The following is a 22,083-nucleotide window of genomic DNA, read 5'->3' as shown; positions in this document are numbered from 1 at the left end:
TAATTATATAAGGAATATCAAAGATGTTGGAATTCCATTTAATCTTGTTCAAGTATTATGAGGTAATTGCGCTAGAATTCCATTTAATCTTGTTCAAGTATTATGAGGTAATTGCGCTAGAAAATTTTGTATTAATGTATTCTTTAAGTTTACCATTAAGTTTAAAATTCAATTAGAAAAATTTAATTTTTATTAAGTACCATTCATATGAGGTATTCATAAATGCGAATAATGGTATTGTGTTATCCATATATAAGTATACGAATAGTTTATAGCATTATTCTACAAAAACATAAGTCACAAAATTTTATGATATTATGTAATAAAATAAACAGTAGTAAAGGTTTTTAATAACCTTTAATACAAATTTTGCTAAAATGTTAAACATTTTGCTATTTTATGAATATGATACGTGTATGTACTTACATCAATTGTATTCATTTTAAAAGTATTTCTGCTTAGTCTTTTTTTTATTAGCTTTTTTAGTACAGGTTATTTATCATGTTTGCAAGTAAATATCATTTAAATTTATTATATTTGTATATTTTTGTCAGAAGGTGTATATAATAAAAACTGAATTTAAATTACTTATGCGTAAGAAATAATGATCTGAGATATAGACTTAAGTGTATGTTTTTTAAGAGCGTCAAATTCTGAGTCAATTTAGTTTTCTCTGACCGTCCGTTCGTCCCAACGATAACTCAAAAACTAATATTGAATTAACTACACCAAATTTACACAAATGATTTCTTGTAGTTCTTGTCCTGTTTAAATTGGGCATGATCAGAGTATTGCTTCGGGTAGCTGCCATACAACATCAAAAGTTATTTGGCTATATCTCAGAAATTGTAAAAGCTGTGGTATTGAAAATCGCACAAGTAAATATATAAGTAGGGTCAATGTGTTTGCTTTGCCTTTTCTGGTAGCTGCCATACAACTTCAACAGTATTTTGGCCATATGTAAGAAAATATTCAGAACCAAGTACTGAAATTTTGCGTAAATTAAAATCATAGTCAGCTATGGCATTTTTATTCGCACATAGGATAACAAATTCGTACGGGTATCACAGAGTTGACACGGTCAACTCTATTTTTTTTCCTTTAATACTATTTTTCTAAATAAAAATTCATGAATTTTATGCAAATCGAAATATACGTAATAAAAATTATGTGTGCACTTAAGAAAATTATGAGTATGGGTGCACATACATACATATTGTATATATATACGTAAAAAATTTTATTGGTGCTTTAAGAAACGAAAAAGATTATTATTATGACAAGGTGTATATTATGTTAATTTTCGTCTTAACATAAATTTCGGGAACCATTTTGAGTTGCAATTGCAAATTGAGAAAGCTTGATCTAAGAATATTTATTAATGAAAGAAATTGGAAAAATACCGACCTTAAATTATTTGTGTTATATATTAAAAATTATATTCGTCAAAAGATTTTCGTTAAATAGGGTATAACCTCTTATAAAAAGAACAAATTTGTCTTAATGAAAGCAATTATTTCACAGAATATTCCAATTTCATTTTTAAATTTTCTTTTTTTCTCATCAAAGTATTTATTATATTTGAAAAATGCAATTTTTATATTTTCGCTTTTATTAAGAATTTTGTTGAATAAAATTCGTATCACCTATAAATGCTTCAACAACTAAGTTATCTTTTATAATAACATCTACATATACTTAAAATAATCATTCATTTTAAATATATAATATTATGTATGTAACAGATACATAAAAATATTTTTTCGCAAATTATAGGTGTTTATACTGTTGCTTGAATGTTTATGTGTATGTATAGGTATATATTATACCTTTCAAATGTACAGTGGAATCTTCAAATTATGATGTTGCAGCTATTGTAGCGGTTATAGTGGGGTATTCGTAGATTCGTAGATTCTAAGGGAACCGAGTGGGACAGGAGCATCCCCCCAAGCCACCGCAGCCATTTTTGACTTATTGTAGCTACCCCACTCTCCCGTCTATAATATCCCCGTCCCAATCACAAAGCCGGAGATATCCCTAAGGGAGTTGGACAATAGTTCCCGAACACTTAGGGACCCATGTCCAAGACAATTGCGGCGCCGAACAGCCAGTGCCGGACAGTCGCAGAGAATGTGCACGGCGGTCTCATCGCCACCCCCACAAAATCTGCACAGGGGGGAGCCCGACTTCCCCAGTCTGTGCAGGTGGTATTTCACCGGGCAGTGCCCCGTGAAGAAATTCGCAATAGTGCGAACCCGGCTCAAACACCTTCGCATGACGGCACCCTTTCGTGTCCCGCCAGTGACGACTGCATTCCGCCGCGAGTAGGCAGGCAAGCCTGGCCCCCACGGCGGAAGAAGGCAGACCACAGAAAGGCAACGGCTGCACAAAGGCAGCCCCAGATCCCCTCCGCGCCAACTCATCGGCAACTTCGTTGCCCGCATGGCCACTATGGCCCGGCACCCAAATGAGCATCACTCTGTTTTCCGATGCCAATTCCATAAGTGCAGCAAGGCAGCTCCAGACCAGCTTGGATGTAAACTGAGCTGAACGGAGCGCCAGCAGTGCAGCCCTGCTGTCGGAGAACACATAGATGGTGCGGTTTCTATACCCCCTTTCCAAATTGATTCTCAGACAGATCTCTATTGCAGATCTGTATTTCGGCCTGGAACACTGTGCAATACGGGTCAAGGGTTGCATATACACGCGTGTCCGGGCGGACACCGTATACGCCCGAGCCCACACCCGACTCCGTTTTGGACCCGTCCGCATACCACACGCTCGAACCCGACCTAAGTACCGGACCACCCCGATCCCACGTCCATCGATCAGGAAACAGCACCCTGTACTTGTGGTCGAAGTTGTACCGCGGCAGACAGGTATCTGACATAGTTATCCTTGTCATATTGGTTATCCTTGTGCCAGTGGGGTATTCTTATATAATGCATAATGTTATGCTTAAAAATTATTCAGTACTGCACATGAATAAGATAGTCTTTCCACAAATTATGAAAACGAGGTCCATAATGTTTTTTCTATTTTCTGTAAAAATTTATGAATGTTTTAGTCAGTATATTCTTCCTATGGTAAGCAAAATTAGACAACTTTTTGTGCTGTTATTTGAAAATTAAATTCTACATGCGAACAACAATTTGAGAGCTGAAACACAGCATTCTGAATAACAATGCTGTACTCCATGTGATATTGTGTGACGGAGTTGAGATAAAAAATTAGATTTTTTTGATTCATGGCACCAAAGAATATTTAATGTAAAATTATAATTAACAGTTACGCTTAACCAAACAAAAAATATTATTTTGATAAATAGAAAGTTAAACAAAAGGAAGTTGCACTGTGCAAATTATATTTAATGTAGAACGTAAAAATTTTCGAAAATGAATTCCATCTTCTTATGGAAGCCTACTTTAAAAATGAAGAGTACCTACTTTTATTAGCTTATTACATTTTTTTTTATTTTGGATTTGGCAATTTTATGAGTATTATTATCATTCTATTAAATATGCACATATGTATGTATGTATTTGTAAATTAAAAAGTGATGATTTTTTCATAATAATGTGAAATTATATGAGCATCGTAAAAATTGTCATATGACTGCTTTTATCCACTTAATGTTCAAAATTAAAAAAAAAAATTTAACAAGGTTAAGGATATCCTATTTTCTTTCTGTATTATACATTCATATGTAATATATGTATGTTATTGAAGGACAAACTGATTTATAAATTCTGAACAAAAATATTTTTGAGAAAAAGTTTAGATGAATGACACTTTAAAAAAAATTTAATAAATAAATGGAACCATTGCATAACATAACGGATTTTAAAATTGCATTTTAATTAAGGAATTTTAATAAAACGTTTATTTCATCAATTTCTCAAAAAAATTACAAAACTCAATTGCTTTAAATGAGATCTTTAAATTATTTTATAAATTGTAAAATTATGACATTTAAAAGATAAAAGGGACGGCCCAATTTGTAATAATTTTGTTTTTAAATTTTATAAAATTTATTTTGAAAAACTAAGACCATTGAATTCAAAACCAAAATAAACTTGTCTAATAACTTGAACTACATTGAAACGCGAAATTTTTGTCATAACCGTAAAATTTTGATATTATGTAATATTATGTAATAAAATGTTTCATGTAAGTTGCAACAGAGTCTTAGAATTTATAATTCAATTTCATTAGAAAAATGGTTCATATTAACTTTGTAGTCATCACTTGAATTAACATCACACATGTGCCTATGTAAGTAGAGCTAATTTTTAAATAATTCATTTTTTTTACCGTTGTCTGCATTTCATAAATTCGAATTATTTTATTTTAATATTATGTACTTTTGTAATTAACATAGTAAAGAAGTCAATGGATATTCAACCTCAGAAATAGCTGTATGAAAGTTTATATAAAAGTCATATTGAATTACATTTATTTGCTTTAACACAAAGTCGTAATTACCCTAAAAGTTTTTATTTACCTATGTATGTTTTTGCTTCTTTTCTGCTTAATGTAAAAAAAAAATCACTCATTTTTCCCTTTTAAATCCTTGTTCTCATTATTAATATATACTTCAAGGAATCTGAATAAATTTTATCTCTTTTATGCAGGCAAACATTATGAAAATACAGCCGAGTGATTATGAATAGGTTATTAAAAGCTAATTATATTATTAAAATGAATTAGACGCAAGGATTTCTGCAATTCCAGAATTTAAAAATAAATTTTATTTTTAAAATCTTATTCAAAAAAGACTGCAGTTTGAATTTATAAGTATAGGTACATTAAATTTATAATTTTACAAAAATTTCTGCGAAAATTTCACAAAAAATATTTTTTTAATTTCGAATTTAATTTCGAGACGCAAGGTATTTGGTTGAAGAGGTAAATGGAATTAATTAAAATAAAATGGGGTGAGGTCTACTTTTTGTTCTTAGAACTTAACTTTCTAAAATTTTATTTTAATTTTCAAGTTTGATTTACAAGCATTTTAATTTCGTTAATAATTTGAGAGTTGTTGAGAAATATGAGGCTTTAGTAAAAGTCCAGTTGTTGAATATTAAATTTCAAAGAAATCAATTGATTTTTGTTTAATATGTAATTTTGTATGATCACATTTTTGCTTGTTGCGTACAATACTGTTTTCGAAAAGGGAAACGTGAAGCGAAGAAAAAATGTTAAAATACTAGTATTTAAATTTGAATAATGCTTAAAATAATTAAGCACTCTCTAAATATTCATTAAAATAAAATGAACAAAGATTCATCGTTTCTGATTCCAGGTTTGACTATTGATGCGTCAAAAACTTTAAGTCTCATATTTAGAACAGAGCCAGCTTAAGATAATTAACTCAGTAATATTTCGATAAGATGAATAAATCTAAAATTAAATACATATGCTTTTAACATAATACATACATATTTACTTACCACCACTCCATACACCATTAGGTAATGTTGCCCAACCCCATCCATGTCCCCAAGGCAGCACACAAGCTAATGATGCTTTGGAATCATTTGGTTTTTTACTCAATATTGCTACAGCTGCATCACTACGTATTAATGGATTTAAGGTTGTTGCTTGTGATGATGATGATGATTGTAATTTCCTTGCTTTTACTTCACTTGTTGTGGCCGCTAATTAACATAAAGAAAAGAATGAAGAAGAAATCATCAGTTAATTGAAATAATAAAATTTCTATTGAATTTATGATGCATTCATTTTAGATTTTTGTTTCGTTATTTCGAATTATTTTCATTTTAAGCAAATTTTTATTAAAATTAAATATAGAATTTTGTATAGAGCTTAATAAATTTAAACTCTAATGAGCTGAACTAGATCCTAGCTTTACATGAATAATTTTTTGACATAATCAAGCAAGAACCACATTTTAAATTTAAACTAAAGTTGCTTCAATTATATATACATACTTTCATAGCTACAAATCCGTAGTTCCTAAAACTACTACAGGAAAATCTGTAATTGTCGATATAATATTAAATTTATCTATACTTACATATTTTAAGAGTTATATTTTTAATTCATTTAAATTGAAATCATATTTCTGCTGTCAATTAATATTAAATTTTATTAAGGCGTAAATTTGAAGATTTTCTATTCATTTTCAAAGCATAATACTTTAAATGATTCTTAGTTACTTTTATAAGTACATACATACAATATATTATTATATATATTCTTAAAATTATTTTATCAGCAAAATTTGTATGCTATGCCTAAACGTTGAATGTAATAATATGCTTAATAATGTAATTGGAATACTAATCCCGTAAGTTAAGATTGTCAGATGTCCTATTATTCAACAACATTTCAAAATTAAATTCATATAGATTTCGAACAGCAAAATTTTAACAAAAAAATCTGATTTTGAACAAAATAAGTTCCTTTGTGTTTTAATGTATTATTATAAAGTTGGGTCAAACCAATGGTTTGTATTGTAGCACTTTTCCCTTTAACAGGTGAAAATACTGCTTTTAAAAACAGTCTATGTATATCCACCACACTATTAAAATTATTTTCATTTATAAACGAAACTATTTCTAGGATTGCATATATTTAGGATGAACCATTTATGCAGTCTTTGAAATAAAGCAAAATTTAATATAAGCAGGGGTTAACATAATCCTCGATTTTAAGGGTTAATTGTGTGAGTTAAGAAAAATAATTATATTTTTTAATGTCATAGAATTTACCGTTAACTTTTTGCGTTTATAGAAATTTTAAAAAACTTGCGGTTTCAGAAATATAAGGCGTCAAAAATGCAAATTTTACAAATTTCAAGAGGCCATAACTTGAGAGGGGGTGGAGATGGAAAAAAATTTTCTTCTAACGAAATGAACTACTTGTTAATGTCTAAAAGCCCCTAAAATTTCAGGCTTCTACAGGCTGGGGTCTAGAAGAAAAACGACATCAAAAATTTGGAAAAAAAGGACTTTAGATAACGGTAAATTTGAACGGCCATTTTGTTTTTCTAAAGTTTAACTATAGTATACCGCGATAGGGGAAGCAAGCCACTGCCTTTCTGCGTTTGCAAAATTTCAAAAATGCCTGTGGTTTCATTGCAACGAATAGTTAAAATAGGCCATTTTTAGTGCTTTGGGGGGGTATAACTTCCAGAGGGGGGGAGATAGGTAAAAATTTTGTTCTACGAAAATAAGTTTCTAGTAAAGATCTATGTACGTATTAAATTTCAGCTTTCTATCTTTAAGAATGTAGAAGTTTTGTAAACAGACACACGGACAGACGGACGGACGGACGAACAGAGTGAAACTAATAAGCACTTTTTTATAAAAAAATTTTTGGAAAAGTGCTAAAAATTGAATATAAGTAATAAAATTTAAAATATAAAATTCATCTATATTGTATGTATAAACAACAATTTTTTTAAATCAAAGAAGTTTTAAAAATTTAATCTAAATAAATGACAAAGATTTTAAAAACTAATCTTATTCTTCAAACATATTTTGGGTTTTTCAATTTTTGTTGTGTCCTTATTTTATAAAAGAGCATTTTGGTAACCTTTAAATACAAAATTCATTCCATATATTGTTAACAATCAATTTTTTGTATAACTTCAATGGGTTCTTAATTTTCTTTAAAAATTTTAATCAAGACAGAAAATTTGGTATTTTCTTGTCCAACAACAATGTTTACAGATTATTATCGCGTTTTATATTAGTACATAAAATTTTGTTGGTTGAATTTTAAAAAAGGAGATTTGTTTATTATTTTTTGGTATTTAAAACGTGTTATTTAGTTTTTATCCTCTTACACTATAACCGACTTTATCCGAATATGATACCGAATTTATATTTCCATTTATAATGCAAGACGAAGTGATTATTGAGTATGTTTATATGTAAAGTATAAGGCATATAATATTTTATGCAGTAATGCAATTTTTTTTTTAGATACAAAGTCATACTTTCTAAGATGTTTTTGAAATTATTTAGAACTGATCAGTAGAAAATAACACTCCACTCTTATGAGGCGGCGTGATTGTATTATAGAAGTTTCATAGTTTATATTTTATATTATGTATGTATGTATTTACTGTATGTATTGAATACTGTATGTATTGAAATTTCTTTCGAATGAAACTTTTATTTGTTTCATTTTACCATAATGTTTAACTTAAGAGTCGAAATTTATTTCGTAATGATTTCTTTCTAAAAGTTGAACGGATCAACTAAAAATTTTTCATTTCGTTTTTGCTTTGAATGTTATTAATTTTGTTTTTTTTAATTTTTGTACTTTTGATTACATAAAAACTGTGTTATTAAAACCTTTAGAAAAATAAGTAACGCTGTAATAACATTGTGTTGTTAACTGTTTGTTTATTTTTCTTATTGTGTTTTTTATACAAATTGATGTGACTTTGAATATGAAGAATAAATAGTAATGGTTATAATAATTTTGTGTCTGAAATCCTTCCTGACATAACAATTATTACCGAAAAACAAAAATTTGTTGCACAAAAAATATAGCAATTACCACACAATTATTTGGAATTTTTACCGATAGAGTTAACAGGATAATTTAAAATAAAATTTAGAATAGAAAAAAATGTTTTACATTGTTTCAAAGTAACTTTAAATACTAGTTATACATCACATTGTTTTAGTATGCATAAGCAGATGAGATTGTGTTCGATAGAATGAATGAAGGTTTTAACTGAAAAATACGATAATTCCACACCTCAACCGGTACAGAAATATAATTAAAATACTGAGTGATGCCCTGCATTCTACCATGAATTGATTCGTAAATGAATTCAAACTCTATTCGATTTCTGAATGACACCGAAAAATTTTTTAAATCACTTATATGACATTTAATATGATCAGCTGTTAGTATTTATTCAAAGTTTTTGGTGAATTTTATTTAAAGATTTTATTTAAAGATGTTCTATTAAACGATTACAATTGGAAATGGAATTAAAATGAAGAAATTAGTATTTTATTTTTTACCATATTGAGCCATCTTCCATTCGTGTTACTTCTAATTCTAATAGCTTGCTGCCGCATAAATATTTATGACTACCAGTTATTATCAAAGATCGTGTGGTTAAGCTTTTAATATCGTGTTAACCTGATCCTCATTAGCAAAGGCTTAAGCAAAATATTTTGGAAGAAGATTAATATCCTAATATTTTGGAAGAAGATGAATATCCTTAATATGTCAATAGCAAAAAAGACTGCAAACAAATCGCATTATTCAACTCCTTCGCATATGGTTTTCTTTTTTAATGAGTTCTTAATTTCTCCCTTGCAACATCGGGGTTCTTTCTCATGAAATTAATAAATGTTAATAGTATTTGCATAGATATATATATATATGTAAAATATAAAATATGTATCTTCAAAATTTTGATAATAAATCTTTGAAGATGGACGGACGGATGGACATAGCTGTATCGATTTCGAATTTGATTCTGAGAAAGAATGCATATACATTACGAGAATTCGCAAATGTTTTCTTCCTATAGTACTACACACGCCGCGGCAAAATAAATACATTACCTTGTATGGCATAGGTAGGTACAACAAATACATATTTTTTAAATGTTTTATCCTTGAAACAGTATCTTTTTTTTTCAACGTTAATTTCAGAAGTGTATTTATCCTTTAAGCTTATTTGTTGTACACAAAAAAAAATTAAAAATTTTGTGTTTATTTTCTCTTTTTCTTGAAATTCAAATCTAATAAAATTCCATAAAATTTCATCGGACTAATTTTTTTAAAGCAATATGAAACCTTCATTTCAATCAGACAAAGAGATTGAATATGAAAGTAAAATGAGTAAAAAAGAAAAATAATATAAAATAATTAATTTGAAAATAAAAAATATAGTTTTCTTCTAATCTTAACTTTTGTAAAAAATACAGTGAGAAAAATAACAAGGATTCAGTCAGATACGCCTATCACAAAATGCAATTGAAGTTAAGTTTTCAAAAAGCGAACTGTTTTTGCTGTGTCTCATCTAATTTGAACGTAATGCGCTTTGAGGTACGCCTAAATTTGTTTTTTTCTAATACAGAATTTATTTAAAAATCTCACTATGCTCAATCAATTTCAAACTGTGAGTGTTTTTATCAAATAGTCAGTTCTTTGTATCACAATAGATTTAATTAATCATATTACTACGTCAATAAATTCTGATCGGTAAACATAGAATTGCCTATAATTTCAAAGGTTAATTCTATAGGAGATGTTTGCCTTTAATTTATAAATTATGTTAATTAAAATAATTTCTTTCTTGCTAATGAAATTTACTATATTAATATTTTCTTTTAACCAAACGAGCTTTTCTTTATTGTAATTAATTATTGAACTTGTTCGAAATTATAAATTAAAAATAAATTTCAAATTTCAAATTGTCATAAACACTGATTACAAAATCATAATTGTAAATTTTTATGATTTCTTTCAATATGAAGAAGTTGCTTATTCAAAAATATTGTTATTATTGGGCGAACGTCCAGAAATCTAAGTACAATCATTATGTATACATTGTTAACACAAGCCACTAAAATGCATTTTTTAATACATATACATCTGTACAAAAAAAATTTTACTGTCAATAAAAATTATAATCTATATAGTAGTTATTATTACTTTGAATTTTCAAAAATTTGTTTTTTTATGTCACGATTGTTTTTTCCATAGTCTAGCATAGTTATTTTGAAAAATTTCATCAACATAAAATATATTTGCTTATTTAACAAAATTCTTAAAAATATCCCATATAAAAACTTTGTAATTTTATTAATAATATATGGAAGAAGTAGAACAAAATGTTGATATTTTATATATTTATGTATGTACATATATATAAAAGATTCCTTTCAATAAAAATTATATTTTTATTATGAAATTTAATACAGATTATTATGCATAAAGAAATATTGTTATTGAGATGATGAAAAAATATTTAAATATGTTATTATGTCCTACTTAAACACAAACCTATAGATTACCGGCTTGAATCTGAAATTCTATTGAATATTAACCCTATTCAAGGATTATGCAATTTTGTACGACTCATAGAAAATTAACGGGGTATTTCACTGAGCCCATTTTCTAATTTCATAATAAATATTGTTAAAAAATATAAAAATTACTTTATTTTTTACGAAAAAAATTATTTCCTTCATTTTCTTAAGATTTTAATATAGAATTTCAATTAGAATAATCGATTGCAAATTAAAAATATTCGTCAATTAATAATCAGCTAGAATTAAGTTATTTCTAAAGTTTTCTTTGTCCTGAAATCTTTAATTTCGGACTAATATTCCATTTTTGTCAAATTTAATAACATATAATTACATGTAGTCTAATGTCGTCTCTGAATGCTTCATTGAAACTTTTTATAGAAAACAAAAGCGCTTTTAAAAAGGTAAATTGTACACTGAACCTGCGATAAGATCGCGTATATAAAAATTAAAACTAAAACATTATTAAGCAAATTAAGTTTACTACGTTCAAGGTGTGCAAAATTCAGCCCGTAATGGTTCTACAGTTAAAAATATTACAAGATTTTTTTGAAAACATTGTACATACATACATGTATTTGCTTTTGTTTTATCCTTGAAAATAAAAATAAATGTACATTGTGTAAGTGGCATAGTCTTTCGTAATTTCAATTTATGGTAGCCATATTATTGTTATGTAATTATATAACATTTCTCGTATACATATAAGGACATTTCCAGAAAGATAGATATTTTTTTTTGTAATTTCTATTTTATATAATTTTGTTAAACTCTGTGCTTCAAATGAGTTATTTGGGGCATCGATTTATAGCGACGTTATTTAGAAAAAACTCTTCTTCATTGTTTTTTGTTGAGGTTTAAAAGAGAAGATGGTATGTATTCAATGAATTTAATTAAGTTTTATATGTTAATTAAAATAGATAGTCTTATTCTTATATTATCTAAATGAAATTTACAATTTTATTTTTCAAATTTTAATGATGTGTAAGTCAATCTGACGTTGAGACAGTCATTTTGAAATGGCATGTAGGGAATAATTAATGCTAAATCTTTTCAATGAAGTTTCCATAATATTGAAATTCCCATACCATTATGCTTTTTCTTATCTAGTAGGAAAAACCGGGATGATAAGTCTAAATCGACTCAGAACTCGCCACTGAGCAATAATATATAAACATGCATTTATCTTTATCATAGAAACAAGAGCATCGAAACATTATCTTTTGGTTTCGGTTACCCGTACTAGAGTATCTAGAGGTTATTTAAATTGGGATTATAATTTTTAAATTTTAATTTGAATTTAAATTTTTTTCTTTATAAGTTTCATTACTTTTTTTATTTTCTTAATATTATTCAAAATATGTTTTAAGTGTATAACTATATTCATTTTATGTACGTGCAGCATTTAATTTGTCTATACATATCTACATTAATTCAAGGAAATTAAATTTTTTTCTTCTGTACATATTTTTATAAAAAAATATATCGGATGAATAATAGATTCTAACTTATTTTTTTTTTCCTGATTATCTTTATTTCCTATGTCACTTATAATGAATTCTTAAACGGTTAGGTTAACTAAGTATTTCATTGTGTTTAAAGTTAAAGCTAAAAAAATAATAACAAAATTAAAGGAACAAAAACAGACGGAAAGCATATATTTAAGCCTCAAAACTTCAGCAACTTTTGAAGGTCATCAAAACAAAAAAAAAAGGCAAAAATAACAATAACAACAACATTTTATATTTAGTATGAATTGTATATAAAAATATATTGTACTCATAGCTATGAATGTATATTGAAAAATTGTTAATGCTGGACAGAACCCTGTATTTCTAAGGGTTTTGTAAAAAAAAAAACAAACAGAAAAGGATAATTTCGTGCGATTATAAAGCCTCCTATCTCTTTAAAATGGGATAAAGATGATAAAAAAAAACTTTTTCACTCATTTTTTTTTCATTTTCTTTTTTTATCAAAAAAAAAAATAAAGGAAAAAAAAATGAGATGCAAAGAGAGGAAGGACATGTTATTCTTTTTTTTATTATTATCCCTTCTCTACCATTATTATAATCCAACCTTTTTTGTGTTCGCTTACTCTTCATTTTTCATTTCTTTTTTTTTTTTCAAATTTAATGATTATATATTGTATACTTTGCATGTGTGTATGTAGAATATTTAGTATAAATAAGGAAAAATCACTGTAATAATTTAATACCTACAATAATGTAGTGTATGTGTATATATACATACAAATATGAATATAAATTCACTATGACTTGATTCAGTTCGCTGTAGATTTTGAAAAACAATAGATTATAGAAACTCTTGCTAATGATAATGTTACAATAGTATACAATTAAATGCGGTTAATCTAAATTTTATATCTGACTTTTTATAGACATATAAAATTCGAATGAATTTTATATACATGTCTATAAAAGTGTTGCTTAATTTAAAAAAAATTAAGCTGCTCGTAAGCAACACTTGTCATATATTTGTATATGGGTACATAGAGGACAAACTAAGTTTCATTTGAATAAATTTAAAAGCCAAATGCAATTACACACTATATTACGAAAGCTGCATGTAACTTTAAAACTTTTGAACCTAGTATGCGTATTATGAATTTTTATTCAATAAGGCTTTGAGTTGTAAAATTTTAAAAGAAACAACTTTTATTTTATACATTATTTTTGAAAAGTAAGAACTATAATCAAAATTTTTAATATTGTAGTAATGATGTTATACAGAATTCTTAAACGATACTCTGAATACTTTATCCAAATCTCAACATTGAAGTTTTCACGTTGCCCACAGAAGTTCTGAAAATAAATTGTTATTTGCGATGAAAAAATAACATTGAAAGTTTTGTAAAAATGGTAATACTTCGCTTAGAAATTTTCATTTAATTAAGCAAAAATTAAAAAAAAAAGTAAACGAATTCTCGTTGAAACCTAAGACTTAATTGAAATTTTTATTTCCCCTTTTTTTTGGTAAGTATATACATAAACTATTCTTGTTTCTTTTTTTTATTTTTATAGCCACTTAGTATTTGTATATGACTACTATTCTACAATATTACATTACATTTACATTTTTTATTCGAAAAATAATAATATAGGTCTAATTATATGTAGTTAATTAATTTTTTTCTCATATTATTTTCTGCATATTATTATCCTTAATTACAGCTATCATATGCAAAAACAAAAAAAAAATTAATTTTTTCCTATAGACTTTACAGGATGATAAAGAGCAATATACATAAAATTTATCCCTTGAAAAATAATACTCGTATAGTATAAAATAAAATAATTTTTTATAAATAATGGTTATTATTGATTTTTTTTTCTGAATTTGTATTATGTAATGTTATAAGTATATAACAAATTTAAAATTTTAAAAACCTAATAAAAAATGTTGAATACCAAATACTCTTAAAGCTTATAACATTTACCAAATCCCATAATTTTGAATTATTCATGTTTTGTAAAGGCATCGGCGATTAAATATAATTTTACTTATCGACAATTTTAGAATTTTAAACAAATTTCGATTCATCTATACTTTATATAACAGAAATATTAAAAAGTTTTATGTTTTTAGTTTAATTTGCGTTTAACATATTTTATCGAAATTTGAAGTGGTTTGCAAATTGCTCTTATTAAAAATAATCACTTTTTTTATATTTTAATGTTCAAATTTTAGTAAGTTTAATTTTTTAGTAATATTATATACTTACGTCTAATTCGCACTAAAGGTCTCCGTAAAACATTCATCAGATGAGGTTTATCCATAACTAATTCAATTTGTGGCGGTGGTGGAAGCTGAAACAAATAATATTAATCAATAGTAAATATTTTAACTAACAAGAAAAATTTAGAAAATTTATAATAAAATAATAAAAAGAAAAACCTATTGGAAATTTCTTTATACAACTGCAGAACAAATGGATGGATGAAAGTAATTAAAGAAACGAGTTAAGACAGAAAAATTGAGAAATTTTACCCCTCGAACTGGACTCGAACCAGGGACCTATTTACCGATTTCTAGACGGAGGCTCTACAAACTAAGCTACAGAGGTATAAAAAAATTTGTAAAAAAAATAAATGAACACCTACACGGTGTAGTAGTTATAATTACAATAAAAAGAAACTCAAAAACGTATGACAGACTTAACTTATTGGTCTTTATAGATTTTAGAATTTTTTCAATTTAAAACTCAAACATCTATAAAGATTAATTAAAATGTAATTAAAATTTAAATTACATGTTTTTACAAATACTTACAGTTTTAGTTATAGCATTGATCCATTCGCTGTTTGAAAAAAAAAAGAATAGGAAAAAAAAATTAATGTAATTTACATATTAGATTACAAAATTACCATTAGATATTCTATTAATTTATGAAATTATTTAAAAATTTAAATTTTACATTATAAACAAATCAACTTCCGACAAATTCAAATATTACAAATATATAGTTAGTTTTTTTTTAATTACTGCCCGGATGGGAATAGAAGATAAAAAAATCTTTGACAATGGATTAGAATAATAAATTAATGCATTTAAACAAAAATATAAAACTATACTTGAAGCCGCTTAAAAACGTGGAATTTATGTCCAACCAAATTAAATTTCACGCAGAAACGGTGTAAGAATGTAGCCATTTTTATATTTATATTATATGTTACGCAAGTAATATATCGTAAAGGCATATATTCGAAATATGTATTAAAAATTTTTAAATTTTAAACTTATAAATTTAAGAAGAAATTCCAGAAACTCAAAACTGTTTACTTTATTAATTTGTAAAGCATTACCCCCAGTGTATTTTATCAACTTTTTTTCAAACTCAGCCAGAATCCATGTTTTCAATTTTAAATTATTCATGTTAAAAAATGGTAGTACATATTATAACAGTTTACTACGCTTTCATGGGTCGCATATTAAAGCTGTTATACATATGTATGCATAATATTTTTCTTTAACTTATTTTTTACGAACTTGTACCTTTTTTGCTACAATATTTTCAGTAATTTTTCATATTTTCTTCTTTTTACTTATTTTGTTCCTTTTTTTTAAGGGAATAAAAATTTTCCACTTATTTATGATTTACATACACAAATAACTTTAGCATTTTCATCTTTTAACAAAGTAAAACATTTGAAAGAAGAAATATGTAATGTTAAATAGAGATGTTGAATTAATATTCGTTAAATAAATTGCCAAGAATAGAATAAAATATTATTTAATTTCCATAATACTGAACGGCTTGTTTTTTTAATAAAAAATATGAGCTTTAATACTAGAGGGTCAAGGATATTTCGAGAATACACTTTAACTTTAATGTATGTAAAATTAATTTTTTAATAAATATCCTTAAGCAAAAATTTTCACGCTATTGTTCTGTTTGTTTTTTCTAATTGATATTTGAATTGCATATATGAAATTTGAATGAGATATACGATAAAAATTCAAGGGTAAAGAACAGAAAATACAAACATAAAAATATATGAGACAATTTTAAATCATTTAAAATTGTTTAAGAACATTTCATTTCATAAATTTTCGAAAAAGAAAATTTTTTCATATTAAAGTTATAAAGAAGGAGTCGAAGCGATTTATGATTTTAATGAAAGTAACTGAGATGAAAAATTTTTGTTTTTAGATTTATGGAAAATTATTATTTAAGTTGAACTTTTTCCCTTCTTTAAACGATAACATTTTTCTCATTTTATTATTTAGCTTTCATTTAGAAAGAAAAAGTTAAAGGCTCTTTTTTCAATATTATTTACATTTTGTTTTTCAGTTTGCAAATGAGGTACAAAGGCACATCTGTAAATGAATTTAATTTGTTTTATAACTTTTAGAATGTATTTTTATCAGTGAATTGAAATCTCGTGATGTCGGTAAAAAGTTTAAAATTTTTTTTTATATTGATATCAAATAAAACTTATTTCTTCATTAATTCATTAATTATGAATATATTATTATATATTATTATATACTTATTTTTTAGTACACAACTTGAAACACAATTTGAAAAATAGCAATTTGGGCAACATTGGAAAAGATAAAATTTCAGTAGGAATCTTAAGAAAATCAAAATCTTGTTGGATACGACAAAGTCGAATATAAATTAATTTTATATTTATGAATGAAAATTAGTTTTACAAATGCTTTTTTTACATTAAAATTGGAAGTATTTTACACGTTTATTTTGTACATTTATTTAATTATTAACTAATATTTTATTAATAAAATGGACCTGCGTCGAATCAGGGATCTGATGTTTCTCCGCTAAACACACAGTGTATCTAGACACAGCTGTAAAAGTATTATAATGGGACATTGTCTTATTAGCGAACATGCCAGGAGGATGGGCCGCTATGCGAGTGATCTCTGCAGAACTTGCTATGACGGGAAGGAAGACGTGACGATGACCCATCTCCGTTACTCACGCCTGGCTTTGCTGAGGAAAAGGTGGAGATATTTTGTCATTTTTCTTTATACGGACTACGGACCTGGCGAATATAAATACCAGGACTTTAGCCGGTTTTTGAAAGACTCGGGCTAATTTTTGTGGAGGCGGTTGTCTTGTGTAAGTTACAAATAGCTAGTTAACTTTAAATAAATTTTAGTTAACTTTAAATTTAATTTCAATGATTTGTGATTATTATAGAATATCCATAATTCTTCTTCACTAAAAAGTGGCTGCACAAAAATTTTTGAAATTTTTACGCAGCTATTACCGCGTTGATATTTCGGTTTCTATTAAAAATATAATTACATCGAAAACTGTCAATAATTTAAAATAAACCTTTTTTTTAAAGGAGAGAGCAAAAAATAATTATATTTAAATAAGTATAATTATGTGAAACATTTTTTATTTGATTATAATTTTGGCAAATAAACAATATGTGAAACTCCTCCATCTTGTTCGCAAGTATGAAATCACAATTTATTTCAAAATGACTGAATGAAAAAAACAAAACAGAAAATGGAAAATCAAAAAAAACGTAAAGAAGTGTAAAGCCATCAGAGTTAATAAAACGTCTTCTTATCGAATCACATCAAAATGATTGGCAATTATGCCACAATAAAATCCTGAAACATTATTTATAGTCATCCTTTTGCCAAAGGAATATTAACTCTTCGTTTGAATTCTTTATACTTTCTTTGTTTTCGTTGTCTTTTTATTTTCGCTTTTTTTTAATGGAATGTTTTTCTGTCGTATACGCATTTCAGTGTAACAACAATACACAGAATGTGTTGAACTTTTTCTTTTTTTTTTTTTGTATGAAAAGAGAAGAGATATTTTATTGTATTCTTATATATACATTATTAAATTGTATATTTTTTCAATAAAAATTGTAACGAGTTTATAACACATAATATCAAGCATATACATATATGTACACATTATTTATTATATAGACACAAATAGAAAAGTTAAGACTCTTAAGTATCAAACACGAAATTATTTAAATTGCATATTATAGGGTACCATGTCACTGCGATATTACAACATACAGGGATCTAGGTATATAGAAAATAATTTATAAATCAACTTTTAACCCTGAACAACTTTTCACTTTTTGTTATAATTAAAAATTAATTAAATAGTTTAAAAAATGGTTATTCTAAAAGTTGTATGTGCATTAAGGAAAATGTGTGGCTTTAAATACATCACAGAAATATTTCGAAAAATGAAAATAAAATTTTAAAGTATAGCATTAATTAAATAATCGATTAGATAATTCATGTAAGTAGAAAAATTCTTAGACTGGTTCATTTCCTTGTCGTACAGTTACAGGTTTGAGTGTGTTACATTGGTGCTTATATTTGAATAATATACATTATTACAAGTTCATTTAAAATTTATTATATGTACATAAAATATAATGAAATTTTGCGAAACACTGAAAATTTACAATAATATTATGAAAATGGTTTTAAGAAATTTACAAATACTTATTGTTTTGTTTACCTAAATTTGATCTTTAACATTTTAAAATTGGAAATCGGAACATGGATACTCCAAACGTAATGATTAAATATTTTCAATTGCTTAGCTTTAAAATTATAAAAAGATATGAAGAACATAATTTGAACAATTGGATCTAACAGTAAGTCGATAAAACACTTTCGTTTTTCTGTTTTATCATTACATTCAAAACTTCATTTTAAATTCATAATATACTTTTCAAGACGAAATTAAAAATATTTTATGTTATTCACATAATTATGTGAATATATGTGAATATGTAAAAGAATCACTGTATACACAATATATTCAAAAACATAAATCAATCAAAATGAAAAGAAACAAACAAAAAAAAGGAAAATCAAAAAAAAAACGGGTGGTTTTGTGGTCGCCCTCAGTATTTATTAAATTTTTAGCTTCTTTTTTTTAGTATCCTAGATTCTTTACAATAAAATTGAAAGAAAAATAGTTCAAACATTAATTCAAATTTTATTATTTTGGTAAACATCTAAGTTAGCTATCATTTAATATATTTGATGCTTTCCTTGTGTGTTGTGGTTTTCTCATTCACATATTTGTACTTAATTCTAGTTATAATATTAATGTATAAGTAAACATAATAAGTGTGAGTATATTTTAATATTATATTTAGAGATATTTATTACGAGTACTTTTAAGGAATAAGTTAATTTGAAGGAACAATTTATTACTCTAAAGGATTTTTTTAGATTATTATTGTTATATTTTTATCAAAATTTAATACGTTTTCAACAATTTTCAAAAAATATTTTGTAACATTTAATTTAGAAAGTAAAGTTTTACTTAGAAAAAATTTAAGACTTTCATAAATTTGAGTCTAAATTTGGTGTTCGAAAAGAACGTTTTTTTATTACCTAATTGAAACGAAATCGAAATATTTCAATTTAGAAAAATAATAATTTTCAAAAAGGAAATAATATTAAGTTTCTTCTAGATCAAACTTAATGGTAGTTTAAGACCCTATGTACCGTAGGGTAAATTATAAGGTATAAAAGAATACATTCCGTGAACAATAACACATCATCACTTTGAGAAAAGACAATTTCTTTTCAGATTAATCTAAAAGAAATGAAAAGGACACAAAATTTCAGTGACTTTTATTTTACAGTATTTTTCAAAATATTCGAGTCACTTTTAATTGAGTTCGATTTAAAAATGACTGGAACATTCATTACTCCCACATTGAATTGTCATTATTTTCACATTATTCAAATTTTTAAACTAAAAAATTTTGATTTAAATACGAAAATTCTAAGATGGTATAACCTTAAAATTTAACAAAAAAATATTTTGTTAAATATCTGATGAAATTCGCCGAACAAAAATATTAAACTCAACTTTAAAAGCACAATTTCATTTCTTAATTTCAAAAATTTTACCAAAAATATTTTTTAAATTATTAAGCTTAATTAAATTAAAACTCAGTAAGAGTTATTGAATTGTCGTACTGTTTTAAGTACATAAATATATTTTGACTATGTTGGGTTTTTTTGAAAATCAGAATTTATAGACCGATAACATATTGAATATCTATACTTTGATCTATTCTGTTTTGAAAATACTAGTTTTAATTTTCAATCACGAATATGCCAACAAAGTTATAAATTCACCCTATATAAATTTTCAATAATTGTTGATCTTTACACTACACATGTTATATGTTTGTACAATTGTATAAATTTTTACTGTTCATCCTTGTAAGAAAAACTATCAATTTTCAAAGGCGACAGTTTCTATTTTATTTTTCGTTTCGTATCGTTTCTTTTCGTTTTCCATTACATTTATCAGATAATAAATCGTTTGAGGATCAAAAATCATTGATTTCGATTTTTTTTTCTATTTTTAAATATTGAATAGAATAAAATCATGTGTAAAATCAAAACAAACATTTGAAATAGAGCACACAACTTGTACCTCTCTTATATAGGCACTCTACCTATGTATGTATATATGTTTGTATTGTACATCATGCAAAATAAAAGTATCGAAATTCAAAGTGAAAATCTGATTATATTATTTGATAAAATTTTAATAATATAGGTTTTCATTTTTTGTTTTTTCTTTTAGGATATATTAAATAGCATTTTCGAAAACTAGTATATTACAAGGTCATTAATTTATAATTTATAAGCTTTTATTCAATATTACGTACCACATTAAAAAAAATATTTTATAACAGTTATAATATACTGATATTATACACTTAATATATGATAATAAAATTTTAACACTTAATATAGCATTGTCTTTGAATCGATTTTTAAAGAGTTCGGGCTGGTTTAGATGAGGAGCGGGGGGGGCGGAGATTCGGCGGTTCCACAACGGGCCTTTGGCCTATGTGTATCCTTCGGGGAGCTGCGACAACCTAACCTAACCTAACCTAGCATTGTCTTGTATAGTTAATATAAATTTGTAAAGTTACAATTTATAAAATTTTATTAGAGACAAAGTGACTTGCGCCAATTTGCTTTTTAAAATTATTAAAGATTTTGAAAAAGCAATCCTTTTTTTGTGATAAATAATAGAAAAAAATTGATTTCGAGCTGGGAAATTAATATCGCCTATTGATTCTAAGGTTACTGATACTTAATTTTTTAGATTACAAATCACATTACGGGATTTAATGAAACTTGTAAGAACTGTACAATATGTGGAAAAAGCTCTAAATATAGCATTATATTCTTATTAGAGAGTTGGAGAATCTTTTTTATCATAGACATTTATATAGAACATATTACTATTTGATTAAAATGGACTGGTTTGCTATTTAAGTTGACAAAATATACTGAAGTCCAAAAGTTTAGCAGATAAAATATAATTAGTTCTTATAAGGAAATGAAATTTGAAATATCACCAAAGTATAAATATTTATAGCAAACACTTAAAATTTAACCAAAAATTAATAATATAAAAGAGAGTTATTTAACGGTCATTTTGACTGGTTGCTAATTTCAGTGCTTTATTTAGGGTAATAATTTGTATTCCATCTCTCATCACTTTCAAAAAATCAATATTA

At 26.0% G+C, this 22,083-nt stretch overlaps 1 protein-coding gene across 3 annotated transcripts in view; it reads right to left on the bottom strand.

Moving 5' to 3' along the window:
- Nucleotides 1–22,083, bottom strand: part of LOC129614505 (uncharacterized) — a 130,740-nt gene that overhangs the window by 5,513 nt on the left and 103,144 nt on the right. For all 3 annotated transcript variants that reach the window (XM_055529143.1, XM_055529142.1, XM_055529144.1), the window contains exons 6-8: nucleotides 15,329–15,356; nucleotides 14,781–14,865; nucleotides 5,454–5,660 (exon numbers count right to left, since the gene is read on the bottom strand). In XM_055529143.1, the coding sequence (XP_055385118.1) occupies nucleotides 5,454–5,660; nucleotides 14,781–14,865; nucleotides 15,329–15,356 (320 nt within the window). The remainder of the gene's footprint in view (nucleotides 1–5,453; nucleotides 5,661–14,780; nucleotides 14,866–15,328; nucleotides 15,357–22,083) is intronic.

The sequence above is a fragment of the Condylostylus longicornis genome, unplaced genomic scaffold (genome assembly GCF_029603195.1).
Source record: "Condylostylus longicornis isolate FDR11 unplaced genomic scaffold, ASM2960319v2 ptg000110l, whole genome shotgun sequence".
NCBI lineage: Eukaryota > Metazoa > Arthropoda > Insecta > Diptera > Dolichopodidae > Condylostylus > Condylostylus longicornis.
Note: the sequence above shows the minus strand (reverse complement) of the source record. Positions and strands in the feature narration are given on the sequence as shown.